This window comes from Marmota flaviventris, chromosome 9, assembly GCF_047511675.1.
Source record: "Marmota flaviventris isolate mMarFla1 chromosome 9, mMarFla1.hap1, whole genome shotgun sequence".
NCBI lineage: Eukaryota > Metazoa > Chordata > Mammalia > Rodentia > Sciuridae > Marmota > Marmota flaviventris.
Window position 1 is genome coordinate 838,989 of NC_092506.1, and position 15,965 is coordinate 854,953.

Sequence of the window (15,965 nt, forward strand, 5' to 3'; positions counted from 1 at the left end):
CTCAAGGAGCTGCGCGGGGCTTCGGTGTGCCGCTGACCTCTTGTCTCTGTTTCAGATGTACCGGCTCACGCTGCGCACCAGCAAAGACACCGTCTCACAGAGGCTGTGTGAGCTGCTGTCAGAGCAGTTTTAATCCACGGGGCAGAAGGTCTGGCTCGTATCTGTGCGTCTCTCCTCGTCTCTGCCATTTGTCTTCGTCACCATATGCAAACAAAACCCCATGTCTGAACATCACAGCACAGGGTGCCTCCAGGCCCGGCCCCTGGTCATCGCGGGACAGCGGGCACTGTTGGAGGAGGACTGCAATGGGCCTGCCCCAGCAGAAGGGCCTCGGGCCCTGGGAATCAAGACAGCCCTGTGGTTCAGCCTACAAATTAAAGGGAAATAAGAAGTTTGAGTGGAAGTGGGGATTGTGTTGAGGTTTTGTCTGAGTGCCGCTGTTCTGTTGCAGACCCTTCTCAGATTTTGGAGCAGCAGCACTGCTGTGCTTACAGGGCTACCCTGGGACTACCTGGCTGTGCTGGCGTGACCCACTCTGCGAGAGGAGTGTGGCTAACCCTGCAGGCTGGGCAGTGTTTGCTCGGGGCTTGCTGAGGCACTGCCAGACGATTCCTGGGCGGGGTTGTAATTCAGGAGCTGGAAGTGTCTGTTTTGATGACTATTGGCCAAACCAGGCACCTGCTCCCCTCAGCCAGCCCTGTCCACAGCACCGGTGTTCTTGAAGGGACTTCTGTGATGTGTTCTGTCTGACACCTTAGATTTGCACTTGGTGGGTGGAGGGATCCTGATGGCTCTGCAGGGTGTGACCATGGCTCATCTTGTAAGACTCTGCAGGGTGTGCCTGTCCTTCCTGCTGGTGGCCTTCACCTGTCAAGTGCGCATTCCTAGGGCCTCAGTTGAGGCCGAGCGCTATAGACTGCACCTGTCCAGTCCTTGCTGGATGTGGGGGTGGAGGAGATTAAACTGGGGAGGACAAGGGCCCTGGATGTTGCTGTGCTGAGGGCGCGCCAGGTCTGCTGGCCACATGTCCCCAGCCCTCACAGGTGTCCCTGCACATGCTTGCAAGGTAGGATGTGGATGGGGCAGAGAGGCCTGGGGAGCCCAGGCAGGTGTGCCCTGCGATGGCTCCTAGGGTCAGCACACAGGGGACAGGCAGGTTTGTCTGAGCACACTTGAGCCCATAGCACCTGAGGAGACACAGGTAAGGCAGGACCCACTGTCACTCCCTTGATGTCCAGACACTGGACATGGCAATGGCCCTTTGCCTCAGTTTCTGGCCATCATCCTGCCATCCTGGGTCTTAGGGACAGCTGCAGGGTGGCCTTCAGAGTACCAGCTCCTCCTGTGCTGGTCTTGGTGTGTGTGCGCCCCAAAGCTCCTGGTCTGCCCGAGATATGCCCCGGCCTCAGATGGGCTTTGCTGCAGGCGATGGCCTGGCTGGCCAGGGCGAGCCTCTGCATCCTCTTATTCCAGCTGCTGGACAGAGTGACTGTCCTTGATGTGCAGTCCACACACTGCATGTGGACAGCAGGGCCCATGACCATGGCTCCTGTGCATGGGCAGCCAGGTAGTGGTCTCTGGGCAACAAGTCTCCCTGGCATAGGAAGGGCTACTGAGGCACAGGCCTGCCCTCTGTGCTGTCCCAGGGGTGTCCATCTGTGCATTGTGCTCCTTTTCAAAGAAAAATAAATGCTAGTACAGTTGGATGCGTGTGTTGTCTTTTGGGCAGTGTCCTGTGGGCATTGTGGGTGCTGGCACCAAGGACCTGGAGTACCATCTGCCTGTGCAACCTGTCCTTCAGCTTTAGGACAGTCTCTCTGGGCCTGGGCAGTGCTGGACAGTACCTCACAACACCACAAAGCATCTTTGCTCTGATGGCATGACTCTGGGTATGGCCAGGTCTGCCTAGGCTCCCTGCTTCAGTGGATGCTGGGCTGTGGCTCCTTGGAGGTCCTGGCCTTGGAGGCCTCTGGTCTAAGTGCACAGGAGGGATGGGCCCAAGGCTTCCTTCCTGCTGAGCTGCCTGTGGGGTGAGGTTGCCCCTGCCAGGGATCCTATAGCCTGGCAGGGATGGTGCTAGAGGGACCCAGAGGGTGGTAGCCTCGCCAGGGGCTTGCACAGAGTTTTGGGTGGGGGCTCGGCCAGTGGTGGTGGCCTTTCCTCTCCAAGCCCCACCTGGCGGCAGCCCCACCGAGCCCCGGTCCTGTGCCCACCGTGTAGGTTCACCCAGGGAGAGAGGCCTGAGGGAGTTGGGGATGGCACAGTGGCGCTCATGGATCAGCCTCTGCCTGGACAAGATCCAGTTTATTTGGAATCAACTCGGTGGTGGGTGACAGCCTCCTCTGAGGATGTGGGGTCTGGCGGCAGCCATCTTGCACAGCTGGGTGCCACTGTGTTGCACCTGCCTGTCACCCTGACTGGGGATACCCCTCTCTGCTGGATTTCGTGCTTACCTGGCCTTTCGTCCTCCTTGTCCCGGTCCAGGTACCCACACCCGCCATGTCCCCATTCTCATCAGCCCACATGTCCCCCCAGCTGCCCTGCTGGAGCAGCCTCCTCCCTGGCATCTGCTTCTGGGTTGTTTTCTCTGCAAGATGCTGCAACCGAAGGCTGGGAGGCTGTGTGCGCGGCAGACGCTGCCGTCAGCACGTGCCCATGTCACACCCACGCTCTGGGTTGGGTCAGCAGGAGGTGGGTGCTCAGGGCTCCTTCCCAGCAGCTCCTTCCCTGCAGTGGCCTCAGGTGAGCCACCTCCGAGGGCTCGTGGAGTTCACATCTATGTCCAGGAAAGAGGCTGCTGGACACATCCAGAGGAGGAGTGTGGTGGCAGCTGCCTTGTTCTTGGCCTGCGACCTTTTGTGCGTGGGAGACCAGGCAGCTCCTCTAGTCTCTGCAGTGCGAGAGTTGGCACACACAGCTGCTGAACACCTGCAAGGTGACCTTGAGCTGCTGGCCTGGTGCGCTGGGGTCTGCACAGGGCAGTAGGAGCTGTTTCCTGTAGGAGTTGAGCGGGTAGCAGCAGCTACACTGAGCATCCACCTGCTGGGTGGTGATGTTGAAGCTGCCAAGAAGCAGACAAGCAGAGGGTCAGGGCAGCACCTCTCCCCTGAGGAGCAGCAGGACCCCAAGCCGTTTGCAGGCCAGACCTTTAAGAGCCTTCCCTTTCCTGCTGACTCCTGCTCACAGGCACAAGGCAAGTTCGACTTTGGGCATGGAGCAGGCTACCTGGACCCCGTGGACTGGGACAAGGCAGCACTGCGAGGACCCGGCAGCCTGGCAACTTGCTGTGGGTCTTGACCCAGCCAGGAAGGTTGACTCCCAGGGGCTCACCTGACGGAAGAGGCACAAGCACCCTCGCAGCGGGTCAGGGTCACGTTTGCGGTGCACCCCTGGTAGGTGATTTCCTGTTCGTGTTCCTGCACACTGCAGGCTCCTGGGGGCCAAGAGGCAAGAGTTAAGTGGACAGCGAGGTGAATGCTCACACCAGAGCAGGGCCACTGAGCCGAGAGCACAGCTGCATGAGCAGACTGATTTTGGAGAAGCCTGAAGACGTAGAGGCCCCACTGTGGCCCCCGCAGCTCAGACCAGGCTCTGTGTGGGGCCAAAGGCTGGCAGCCTCTCCTTCCTGGCTCTTCTGAAGGACCTGGCAGTGAGCTGGGCCCCAGAGGAACCTCAGTCAGACCCAGCTCTCGCCACCCCCCTTCCTATGCCCCAGACATGGCCTGTGGCCATAGGTGTCTCAGGACCTGCTGAGGGCCAAGGAGAGTGTTTCCCTGTCTCCAAAAGGGGACTCCCCACACCAGGACTGGGGGAGGGGAAGCAGAGCAGGCCCCTTGGTCTGGGTTTCTAGGAGGGGTGCGGTGTGAGGACCAGGACACCTGGTCAGATGGTGGTGATGCTGCAGCACAGCCCAGGGTGCGCTGGTATAGGGGACAGGCATTACAACACATTAAAAAAAAAAAAAAAAAAAAAGTTTCTGGCAGACTGGATGTTCTGCCCCGTGTTTCTCTCCCTCACCTCCACCAAATTGGTTCTGTCACCCACCACACCCAGCTTCTCCTGCACCAGCTGAGGAAGGAGGGGCTCACGGCCCAGTTTGCTGAGCCCCAGCGGCCTACTCCTGTTCCTCTGTTCTGCTTCCTGATGCTGCTTCCACAGGAAAGAGCCTGTGCCCACGTCCTTATCTCACAGGGTGAGAAGCCCTCATGCACAGCAGAATGTGAAGCTCAGAGTTGGCGAGAAGGAACTGCTGGGGGACAAGGGGCCAGGGCAGCCTGGCTCCAAGAACATGTTCAACAGGGGGAATACTTCCAGGGGAGGAAGGGCATACCCAGAACACAAGGTGGACGTGGATAGCTCTTGCTGCATGGCATGGCCCGGCCCGTGCTTGCTCTGCAGGGAACCCTGGCACTTCCTGGGCAGGAGGGCAGCTGGAAGCAGCAGCTTACAGAGAGTGCCTCCATTAAACGGCAGCCCTGGTCTCCAGGCCCACTCAGCCTCCCACAGGTCAGGGAGGTGCATACTTGCAGTGGACTTCGCTTTCCTCTCTAACTCAAGGAGGTCATGTTCCTTGAGCTCAGGGACCCCTGCTATTTCATACCCTCTGAGCTTCCCAAGAGTCAGCTGTGGAAGGCTGCTTGGGGAGATATGTCAGCCTGAAAAGAGAGGTCAAGACTGCAGAGGGACATGCAGCAGAGGCCCGGGGTGTGAAAAATGCCTCTGATGCTGGTAGGAGACATGGGCAAGGAAGCACGAGTTTCATCCAGACTGGCGTTAGCACAGGGGCTGCTCAGGAGAGGAGAAAAGAATGGGGCTTGGGACAGGCACCGGGGCTGTGGGCAGCATGGAGGAATGGCGGGACGAGGGAAGGCAGTATGCCTGAGGGGCAGCACAGTGCAGTTGGGAGAAGAGGCAGGCCTGGAATGCAGCCCTGAGCCAATGGGGGCCACAGAGATGCTGCTTACCATCAGAGGAGACTGAGGGGGCCACCCTGGAGGGGGTTGCTGGGGGGAAGGTAGAGGAGCTTCCGTGCGAGGTGATGTAGCTGGACAGGAGCATGGACGTCAGCAGCCTGGAGGTACCAGGAGGACTGCTGGTAAGGTTGGTAGTAGGGGAAACTGTTGAGCTTGTCATCCTCAAGGTCGAAGACACAAGGCCTGGCATGGAGGCTTGGGTGGTAAGAGAAGTAAGCTGGGAGGTGGTGGACTGTGAGAAGGCAGAGGAAGGGGAGGCACTGGGTGTAATCCTGGACGTGGAAGGGAAGCCTGGGCTGGGGTTTGGCACCTGAGCTGGGGTGGCAGATGTGTGGACAGCTGGCAGGGTGGGAAGAGCAGAGTCAGGGGAAGAGGAGTTTAAAAGAGGGAAAAGGGAAGTGTTAACAGGACTGGAGGTTGGGGTGGGGAGGAGAGAGGCAGAAGGAGAAGGGAAATGGGACCCAGTCGTAGACGCAGTGGGAAACGGAGCAGGAGGGATGGAGCTGCTGGTAGGTGCATACAGTGGGGGAGCAGTGGGGGAGGTTGAAGGGACTGAGGTGGACGATGTGGTAAGAGGAGATCTCGGTGACAGCAAGGCGGAAATGGGAGAGGAAGAGGTTTGAAAAGAAGTTGGCCGGGAGGTTGTGGATGAGGCCTTGGGCAAAAGTGTGGAAGGATGTGTAGTCTCTACAGAAACAGACGTGGTGAAAAGACTACGGAGTGCCGATGGCGAGGCTGCGGGGGACAAAGTAGAACTGGAGGTAGAAATGGAGGACAAGGGAGAAGAAGAGCTCCGTAAATAAGACGACGTTCTGGCAGTGTGGAAAGACCAGTGGGCCTGTGTGGAGGTCCAGGTAGACGTGGTCATCAGTGGTGAAGTGCTTCTGGGTCCAGTAGCCTTCCCGGCTGTGGTTGAAAGACTCGTGTCCATTGGCCTTGGGATGGAGGTGCTCCATAACACCTCTGGGCTGGACGGGCTGGTGAGGCTCTGAGAAGTTGGTCTGAGAGAGGTGGTGGATAGCGTGGTACCCAGAGAGGTAACTGAGGACTTGTGGCCAGTTGAAGTTGGATATGCACTGGTGGTCTGGAGGGACGTTCCTGAGAGGGGCACGGAATGCTGGAGAGTGGTGGAGGCAGATGCCGTGTATGGAGACTGAGAGGTCCATAAGGTGTGTGTACTGGTGTGAGTGGCAGAGGAGGTGTGGGCCATATGACTTGGAGTTTGTCTATTGGTGGGTGTGGTGATGATGCTCGTGGACAGGGGTGATGTGGATTCCATGTATGGCGAGGAGGAAAGGTGTGACAGGGAGGAAGCAGAGGTTCTAAGAGTGACGACTGAGCTGTGGGCTTGTGTGGAGGCCCTGGAAGACGTGGTCATCTGCGCTGCACTGCTTGTGGGTCCAGTGGACTGGAAGGCTGTAGTTGAAAGACTGGAGCCCATTAACCTTGGGGAGGAAGTGCTCCATAACAGTTCAGGGCTGGTGGGCCAGTGAGAAGGTGATGTGAGAGGGCTGGTGGACAGTGTGGAAATCAGAGAGGTAGGTGAGGTCTGGGGCCCAGTGGGAGTTGGAAATGCACTGCTGGTCTTGAGGGACGTTCTTGTGAGGTGGATGGAAGGGCGGGCCGTGGTGGAGGCCGACGTGCTGTACAAGGAGTGAGAGGTCAATGGGGTTTGTTGAGTGCTGGGAAGGGCCAATGAGGTGAGTGCCACGGGGCTGCCGGTTTGTTTGATGGTGGTGGTCAGAGATAATGTGGGTTTCGGGTAAGGAGAGGACAATGGGAGGGACAGGGGGGCAGCGGAGGATCTGGAAGTGTTGATCGAGGTATTGGCTCCTGTGGAGGACCTGGTAGAAGTGGTCATCAGTAGTGTAGTGCTTGTGGTTCCGGTGGCCTTGATGGTTGTGGTGGAAAGACTGGAGCCCATAGGCCTTGGGGTGGAGGTACCACTGAGCACTTCTGGGCTGGATGGTCTGGTAGTCTTGAGGGGCGTAGCTGTGAGGTGCAGGGACGGGTGAGCCGTGGTGGAGGCAGACAAGGTGTATGAAGCCTGAGAGGTCCATGGCATGTGTGGAGTGCTGGGAGGGGACACAGAGTTAAGTGTCCTGGGGCTCCCTGTTTGTGTGATGGTGCTGGCAATAGGTAATGTGGATTTTGAGTGTGGAGTGGCCGTAGGGTGTGGGACAGGGGCAGGGGAGGTCCTGAACGTGCTGATCAAGCTGGGGGCCCTGGTAGATGTGGTCATCAGTGGTAGAGTGGCTGTGGGTGCCGTGGGCTTGACGGTTGTGGTTGTAGGACTGGAACTAATGAACCTTGGGGTAGAGGTGCTCCAAAGCACTTGTGGGCTGGATGGGCTGCTGAGGCTCTGAGGAGTTGGTGTGGGAGAAGGGGTGGACAATGTGGAAGCCCGAGAGGTAAGTGAGGTCTGGGGACCGGGTGGAGGTGGATATGCGCTGGTGATCTGGACGGATGTTCCTGGGAGGGGAACGGAAGGGTGGGCAGTGTTGGAGGCAGACGCGGTGTTTGAAGACTGAGAGGTCCGTGAGGTTTGTGTACTGGTGTGAGTGGCAGAGGAGGTGTGGGCCACCGGGGTCCCCGTTTGTGTATTGGTGGGTGTGGGTGTGATGTTGGTGGACAGGTGTGATGTGGGTTTGGGATGTGGGGAGGAGGAAAGGTGTGACAGGGAGGCAGGGGAGGTTGTGGAAGTGACGAAGGACCTCTGGGAGGCACTGGTAGACGTAGTGATCAGGGGAGAGGTGTAGGTGGGTCCAGTGGCCCTGACCACTGTGGTGGAAAGAGTGGTAGTCATTGAACTTGGGTGGTAGCTCTCAGAGGGGACCTGTGTACTGGATTGTGCGTTGAGGGTCTGAGAAGTTGGTGTGAGAGAGAGGGTGAAGAGTGTGGAAACCAGAGAAGTAGGTGAGGTCTGGGGCCCACTAGGCGTTGGGAATGTGCTGCTGGTCTTGAGGGACGTTCCAGTGAACTGGATGGAAGGGCGGGCCGTGGTGGAGGCCGACGTGGTGTACAAGGGGTGAGAGGTCGATGGAATTTGTTGCGTGCTAAGAATGGTCCCGGAGGTGAGTGCCATCGCGCTCATGGTTTGCTTGATGGTGGTGGCTAGAGGTAAAGTGCTTTTCAAGTAAGTAGTGGTTGAATGGAAGGAGAGAGGTGCAGTGGAGGTTCTGGAAGTGGTGACGGAGGTGTTGGCTCGTGTAGTGGCCCTGGTAGATGTGGTTGTCAGTGGTGCGGTGCTTGTCGGTCCTGAGGCCTTGACTGTTGTGGTTGAAAGACTGGAGCCCGTTGACCCCGGAGAGGAGGTGCTCCAGAGAACCTCAGGGCTGGATGGGCTGGGGATGCTCTGAGAAGATGGCGTGAGAGAGACAGTGGACAATGTAGTAACCAGCGGGGAAAGGGAGGTGTTGGGAGTGGTAGGAGTTGGAAAAGGGCTGGTGGTCTTGAGGGGCGTAGCTGTGAGGTGCAGGGACGGGTGAGCAGTGGTGGAGGCAGAAGAGGTGTATGAAGCCTGAGAAGTCCATGGCATGAGTGGACTGCTGTGAGGGGACAGAGAGTTAAGTGTCCTGGGGCTCTCCGTTTGTGTGATGGTGGTGGCAATAGGTAATGTGGATTTTGTGTGCGGAGTGGACGTAGGGTGTGGGACAGGGGCAGGGGAGGTCCTAAAAGTGCTGTTCAAGCTGGGGGACCTGGTAGATGTGGTCATCAGTGGTAGAGTGGCTGTGGGTGCCGTGGGCTTGACGGTTGTGGTTGTAGGACTGGAACTAATGAACCTTGGGGTAGAGGTGCTCCAAAGCACTTGTGGGCTGGATGGGCTGCTGAGGCTCTGAGGAATTGGTGTGAGAGAAGGGGTGGACAATGTGGAAGTCCGAGAGGTAAGTGAGGTCTGGGGACCGGGTGGAGGTGGATATGTGCTGGTGATCTGGACGGATGTTCCTGGGAGGGGAACGGAAGGGTGGGCAGTGTTGGAGGCAGACGCGGTGTTTGAAGACTGAGAAGTCCGTGAGGTTTGTGTACTGGTGTGAGTGGCAGAGGAGGTGTGGGCCACCGGGGTCCCCGTTTGTGTATTGGTGGGTGTGGGTGTGATGTTGGTGGACAGCAGTGATGTGGGTTTGGGATGTGGGGAGGAGAAAAGGTGTGACAGGGAGGCAGGGGAGGTTGTGGAAGTGACGAAGGACCTCTGGGAGGCACTGGTAGACGTAGTGATCAGGGGAGAGGTGTAGGTGGGTCCAGTGGCCCTGACCACTGTGGTGGAAAGAGTGGTGGTCATTGAACTTGGGTGGTAGCTCTCAGAGGGGACCTGTGTACTGGATTGTGCGTTGAGGGTCTGAGAAGTTGGTGTGAGAGAGAGGGTGGAGAGTGTGGAAACCAGAGAAGTAGGTGAGGTCTGGGGCCCACTAGGCGTTGGGAATGTGCTGCTGGTCTTGAGGGACGTTCCAGTGAGCTGGATGGAAGGTCGGGGCGTGGTGGAGGCCGACGTGGTGTACAAGGGGTGAGAGGTCGATGGGATTTGTTGCGTGCTTAGAAGGGTCCCGGAGGTGAGTGCCATCGCGCTCATGGTTTGCTTGATGGTGGTGGCTAGAGGTAAAGTGCTTTTCAAGTAAGTAGTGGTTGAATGGAAGGAGAGAGGTGCAGTGGAGGTTCTGGAAGTGGTGACGGAGGTGTTGGCTCGTGTAGTGGCCCTGGTAGATGTGGTTGTCAGTGGTGCCGTGCTTGTCGGTCCTGAGGCCTTGACTGTTGTGGTTGAAAGACTGGAGCCCGTTGACCCCGGGGAGGAGGTGCTCCAGAGAACCTCAGGGCTGGATGGGCTGGGGATGCTCTGAGAAGATGGCGTGAGAGAGACAGTGGACAGTGTTGAAAGTAGGGAGGTGAGTGAGGTGTGGGCTGTAGGAGGATTTGGAAATGGGCTGGTGGTCTTGAGGGGCGTAGCTGTGAGGTGCAGGGCCGGGTGAGCAGTGGTGGAGGGAGAAGAGGTGTATGAAGCCTGAGAGGTCCATGGCATGAGTGGAGTGCTGTGAGGGGACACAGAGTTAAGTGCCTCAGGGCTCCCTGTTTGTGTGATGGTGGTGGCAATAGGTAATGTGGATTTTGTGTGTAAAGTGGACGTAGGGTGTGGGAGAGGGCCAGGGGAGGTCCTGAAAGTGTTGATCGATTTGGGGGCCTGTGTGGAGGCCCTGGTAGATGTGGTCATCAGTGGTAGAGTGGCTGTGGGTGCCGTGGGCTTGACGGTTGTGGTTGTAGGACTGGAACTAATGAACCTTGGGGTAGAGGTGCTCCAAAGCACTTGTGGGCTGGATGGGCTACTGAGGCTCTGAGGAGTTGGTGTGAGAGAAGGGGTGGACAATGTGGAAGTCCAAGAGGTAAGTGAGGTCTGGGGACTGGGTGGAGGTGGATATGCGCTGGTGATCTGGACGGATGTTCCTGGGAGGGGAACGGAAGGGTGGGCAGTGTTGGAGGCAGATGGGGTGTATGAAGACTGAGAGGTACGTGAGGTTTGTGTACTGGTGTGAGTGGCAGAGGAGGTGTGGGCCACCGGGGTCCCCGTTTGTGTATTGGTGGTTGTGGGTGTGATGTTGGTGGACAGGGGTGATGTGGGTTTGTGATATGGGGAGGAAGCGAGGTACGACACGGAGGCAGGGGAGGTTGTGGAAGTGACGAAGGACCTCTGGGAGGCACTGGTAGACATAGTGATCAGGGGAGAGGTGTAGGTGGGTCTAGTGGCCCTGACCACTGTGGTGGAAAGAGTGGTGGTCATTGAACTTGGGTGGTAGCTCTCAGAGGGGACCTGTGTACTGGATTGTGCGTTGAGGGTCTGAGAAGTTGGTGTGAGAGAGAGGGTGGAGAGTGTGGAAACCAGAGAAGTAGGTGAGGTCTGGGGCCCACTAGGCGTTGGGAATGTGCTGCTGGTCTTGAGGGACGTTCCAGTGAACTGGATGGAAGGGCGTGCCGTGGTGGAGGCCGACGTGGTGTACAAGGGGTGAGAGGTCAATGGGATTTGTTGCGTGCTAAGAATGGTCCCGGAGGTGAGTGCCATCTCGCTCATGGTTTGCTTGATGGTGGTGGCTAGAGGTAAAGTGCTTTTCAAGTAAGTAGTGGTTGAATGGAAGGAGAGAGGTGCAGTGGAGGTTCTGGAAGTGGTGACGGAGGTGTTGGCTCGTGTAGTGGCCCTGGTAGATGTGGTTGTCAGTGGTGCCGTGCTTGTCGGTCCTGAGGCCTTGACTGTTGTGGTTGAAAGACTGGAGCCCGTTGACCCCGGGGAGGATGTGCTCCAGAGAACCTCAGGGCTGGATGGGCTGGGGATGCTCTGAGAAGATGGCGTGAGAGAGCCAGTGGACAATGTAGTAACCAGCGGGGAAAGGGAGGTGTTGGGAGTGGTAGGATTTGGAAATGGGCTGGTGGTCTTGAGGGGCGTAGCTGTGAGGTGCAGGGCCGGGTGAGCAGTGGTGGAGGGAGAAGAGGTGTATGAAGCCTGAGAGGTCCATGGCATGAGTGGAGTGCTGTGAGGGGACACAGAGTTAAGTGCCTCAGGGCTCCCTGTTTGTGTGATGGTGGTGGCAATAGGTAATGTGGATTTTGTGTGTAAAGTGGACGTAGGGTGTGGGACAGGGGCAGGGGAGGTCCTGAAAGTGCTGATCAAGCTGGGGGACCTGGTAGATGTGGTCATCAGTGGTAGAGTGGCTGTGGGTGCCGTGGGCTTGACGGTTGTGGTTGTAGGACTGGAACTAATGAACCTTGGGGTAGAGGTGCTCCAAAGCACTTGTGGGCTGGATGGGCTGCTGAGGCTCTGAGGAGTTGGTGTGGGAGAAGGGGTGGACAATGTGGAAGCCCGAGAGGTAAGTGAGGTCTGGGGACCGGGTGGAGGTGGATATGTGCTGGTGATCTGGACGGATGTTCCTGGGAGGGGAACGGAAGGGTGGGCAGTGTTGGAGGCAGACGCGGTGTTTGAAGACTGAGAGGTCCGTGAGGTTTGTGTACTGGTGTGAGTGGCAGAGGAGGTGTGGGCCACCGGGGTCCCCGTTTGTGTATTGGTGGGTGTGGGTGTGATGTTGGTGGACAGGTGTGATGTGGGTTTGGGATGTGGGGAGGAGAAAAGGTGTGACAGGGAGGCAGGGGAGGTTGTGGAAGTGACGAAGGACCTGTGGGGGGCACTGGTAGACGTAGTGATCAGGGGAGAGGTGTAGGTGCGTCCAGTGGCCCTGACCACTGTGGTGGAAAGAGTGGTGGTCATTGAACTTGGGTGGTAGCTCTCAGAGGGGACCTGTGTACTGGATTGTGCGTTGAGGGTCTGAGAAGTTGGTGTGAGAGAGAGGGTGGAGAGTGTGGAAACCAAAGAAGTAGGTGAGGTCTGGGGCCCACTAGGCGTTGGGAATGTGCTGCTGGTCTTGAGGGACGTTCCCGTGAGCTGGATGGAAGGTCGGGCCGTGGTGGAGGCCGACGTGGTGTACAAGGGGTGAGAGGTCGATGGAATTTGTTGCGTGCTAAGAATGGTCCCGGAGGTGAGTGCCATCGCGCTCATGGTTTGCTTGATGGTGGTGGCTAGAGGTAAAGTGCTTTTCAAGTAAGTAGTGGTTGAATGGAAGGAGAGAGGTGCAGTGGAGGTTCTGGAAGTGGTGACGGAGGTGTTGGCTCGTGTAGTGGCCCTGGTAGATGTGGTTGTCAGTGGTGCCGTGCTTGTCGGTCCTGAGGCCTTGACTGTTGTGGTTGAAAGACTGGAGCCCGTTGACCCCGGGGAGGAGGTGCTCCAGAGAACCTCAGGGCTGGATGGGCTGGGGATGCTCTGAGAAGATGGCGTGAGAGAGACAGTGGACAGTGTTGAAAGTAGGGAGGTGAGTGAGGTGTGGGCTGTAGGAGGATTTGGAAATGGGCTGGTGGTCTTGAGGGGCGTAGCTGTGAGGTGCAGGGCCGGGTGAGCAGTGGTGGAGGGAGAAGAGGTGTATGAAGCCTGAGAGGTCCATGGCATGAGTGGAGTGCTGTGAGGGGACACAGAGTTAAGTGCCTCAGGGCTCCCTGTTTGTGTGATGGTGGTGGCAATAGGTAATGTGGATTTTGTGTGTAAAGTGGACGTAGGGTGTGGGAGAGGGCCAGGGGAGGTCCTGAAAGTGTTGATCGATTTGGGGGCCTGTGTGGAGGCCCTGGTAGATGTGGTCATCAGTGGTAGAGTGGCTGTGGGTGCCGTGGGCTTGACGGTTGTGGTTGTAGGACTGGAACTAATGAACCTTGGGGTAGAGGTGCTCCAAAGCACTTGTGGGCTGGATGGGCTACTGAGGCTCTGAGGAGTTGGTGTGAGAGAAGGGGTGGACAATGTGGAAGTCCAAGAGGTAAGTGAGGTCTGGGGACTGGGTGGAGGTGGATATGCGCTGGTGATCTGGACGGATGTTCCTGGGAGGGGAACGGAAGGGTGGGCAGTGTTGGAGGCAGATGGGGTGTATGAAGACTGAGAGGTACGTGAGGTTTGTGTACTGGTGTGAGTGGCAGAGGAGGTGTGGGCCACCGGGGTCCCCGTTTGTGTATTGGTGGTTGTGGGTGTGATGTTGGTGGACAGGGGTGATGTGGGTTTGTGATATGGGGAGGAAGCGAGGTACGACACGGAGGCAGGGGAGGTTGTGGAAGTGACGAAGGACCTCTGGGAGGCACTGGTAGACATAGTGATCAGGGGAGAGGTGTAGGTGGGTCTAGTGGCCCTGACCACTGTGGTGGAAAGAGTGGTGGTCATTGAACTTGGGTGGTAGCTCTCAGAGGGGACCTGTGTACTGGATTGTGCGTTGAGGGTCTGAGAAGTTGGTGTGAGAGAGAGGGTGGAGAGTGTGGAAACCAGAGAAGTAGGTGAGGTCTGGGGCCCACTAGGCGTTGGGAATGTGCTGCTGGTCTTGAGGGACGTTCCAGTGAACTGGATGGAAGGGCGTGCCGTGGTGGAGGCCGACGTGGTGTACAAGGGGTGAGAGGTCAATGGGATTTGTTGCGTGCTAAGAATGGTCCCGGAGGTGAGTGCCATCTCGCTCATGGTTTGCTTGATGGTGGTGGCTAGAGGTAAAGTGCTTTTCAAGTAAGTAGTGGTTGAATGGAAGGAGAGAGGTGCAGTGGAGGTTCTGGAAGTGGTGACGGAGGTGTTGGCTCGTGTAGTGGCCCTGGTAGATGTGGTTGTCAGTGGTGCCGTGCTTGTCGGTCCTGAGGCCTTGACTGTTGTGGTTGAAAGACTGGAGCCCGTTGACCCCGGGGAGGATGTGCTCCAGAGAACCTCAGGGCTGGATGGGCTGGGGATGCTCTGAGAAGATGGCGTGAGAGAGCCAGTGGACAATGTAGTAACCAGCGGGGAAAGGGAGGTGTTGGGAGTGGTAGGATTTGGAAATGGGCTGGTGGTCTTGAGGGGCGTAGCTGTGAGGTGCAGGGCCGGGTGAGCAGTGGTGGAGGGAGAAGAGGTGTATGAAGCCTGAGAGGTCCATGGCATGAGTGGAGTGCTGTGAGGGGACACAGAGTTAAGTGCCTCAGGGCTCCCTGTTTGTGTGATGGTGGTGGCAATAGGTAATGTGGATTTTGTGTGTAAAGTGGACGTAGGGTGTGGGACAGGGGCAGGGGAGGTCCTGAAAGTGCTGATCAAGCTGGGGGACCTGGTAGATGTGGTCATCAGTGGTAGAGTGGCTGTGGGTGCCGTGGGCTTGACGGTTGTGGTTGTAGGACTGGAACTAATGAACCTTGGGGTAGAGGTGCTCCAAAGCACTTGTGGGCTGGATGGGCTGCTGAGGCTCTGAGGAGTTGGTGTGGGAGAAGGGGTGGACAATGTGGAAGCCCGAGAGGTAAGTGAGGTCTGGGGACCGGGTGGAGGTGGATATGTGCTGGTGATCTGGACGGATGTTCCTGGGAGGGGAACGGAAGGGTGGGCAGTGTTGGAGGCAGACGCGGTGTTTGAAGACTGAGAGGTCCGTGAGGTTTGTGTACTGGTGTGAGTGGCAGAGGAGGTGTGGGCCACCGAGGTCCCCGTTTGTGTATTGGTGGGTGTGGGTGTGATGTTGGTGGACAGGGGTGATGTGGGTTTGGGATGTGGGGAGGAGGAAAGGTGTGACAGGGAGGCAGGGGAGGTTGTGGAAGTGACGAAGGACCTGTGGGGGGCACTGGTAGACGTAGTGATCAGGGGAGAGGTGTAGGTGGGTCCAGTGGCCCTGACCACTGTGGTGGAAAGAGTGGTGGTCATTGAACTTGGGTGGTAGCTCTCAGAGGGGACCTGTGTACTGGATTGTGCATTGAGGGTCTGAGAAGTTGGTGTGAGAGAGAGGGTGGAGAGTGTGGAAGCCAGAGAAGTAGGTGAGGTCAGGGGCCCACTAGGCGTTGGGAATGTGCTGCTGGTCTTGAGGGACGTTCCAGTGAGCTGGATGGAAGGTCGGGCCGTGGTGGAGGCCGATGTGGTGTACAAGGAGTGAGAGGTCGATGGGATTTGTTGCGTGCTAAGAATGGTCCCGGAGGTGAGTGCCATCGCGCTCATGGTTTGCTTGATGGTGGTGGCTAGAGGTAAAGTGCTTTTCAAGTAAGTAGTGGTTGAATGGAAGGAGAGAGGTGCAGTGGAGGTTCTGGAAGTGGTGACGGAGGTGTTGGCTCGTGTAGTGGCCCTGGTAGATGTGGTTGTCAGTGGTGCCGTGCTTGTCGGTCCTGAGGCCTTGACTGTTGTGGTTGAAAGACTGGAGCCCGTTGACCCCGGGGAGGAGGTGCTCCAGAGAACCTCAGGGCTGGATGGGCTGGGGATGCTCTGAGAAGATGGCGTGAGAGAGCCAGTGGACAGTGTTGAAACTAGGGAGGTGAGTGAGGTGTGGGCTGTAGGAGGATTTGGAAATGGGCTGGTGGTCTTGAGGGGCGTAGCTGTGAGGTGCAGGGACGGGTGAGCCGTGGTGGAGGCAGACAAGGTGTATGAAGCCTGAGAGGTCCATGGCATGTGTGGAGTGCTGGGAGGGGACACAGAGTTAAGTGTCCTGGGGCTCCCTGTTTGTGTGATGGTGC

At 57.7% G+C, this 15,965-nt stretch overlaps 2 protein-coding genes across 8 annotated transcripts in view; one reads left to right on the forward strand and one right to left on the reverse strand.

The window, feature by feature from the left end:
* Ap2a2 (adaptor related protein complex 2 subunit alpha 2) overlaps nt 1-1,706 on the forward strand; it is a 70,905-nt gene extending 69,199 nt beyond the window's left edge. For all 7 annotated transcript variants that reach the window (XM_027953657.2, XM_027953658.2, XM_071615905.1 and 4 more), the window contains one exon: nt 56-1,706. In XM_027953657.2, coding sequence (XP_027809458.1) covers nt 56-133 — 78 coding nt within the window. In that variant the 3' untranslated portion in view covers nt 134-1,706. The remainder of the gene's footprint in view (nt 1-55) is intronic.
* Nucleotides 1,707-2,883: 1,177 nt separating this feature from the next.
* LOC114106592 (mucin-6) overlaps nt 2,884-15,965 on the reverse strand; it is a 28,998-nt gene continuing 15,916 nt past the window's right edge. Inside the window, exons 32-41 of the mRNA XM_071616897.1 lie at nt 10,460-15,910; nt 10,287-10,403; nt 8,782-9,994; nt 7,810-7,953; nt 7,283-7,525; nt 6,818-7,048; nt 5,691-5,974; nt 4,965-5,245; nt 3,331-3,433; nt 2,884-3,061 (exon numbers count right to left, since the gene is read on the reverse strand). Coding sequence (XP_071472998.1) covers nt 2,884-3,061; nt 3,331-3,433; nt 4,965-5,245; nt 5,691-5,974; nt 6,818-7,048; nt 7,283-7,525; nt 7,810-7,953; nt 8,782-9,994; nt 10,287-10,403; nt 10,460-15,910 — 8,245 coding nt within the window. The remainder of the gene's footprint in view (nt 3,062-3,330; nt 3,434-4,964; nt 5,246-5,690; nt 5,975-6,817; nt 7,049-7,282; nt 7,526-7,809; nt 7,954-8,781; nt 9,995-10,286; nt 10,404-10,459; nt 15,911-15,965) is intronic.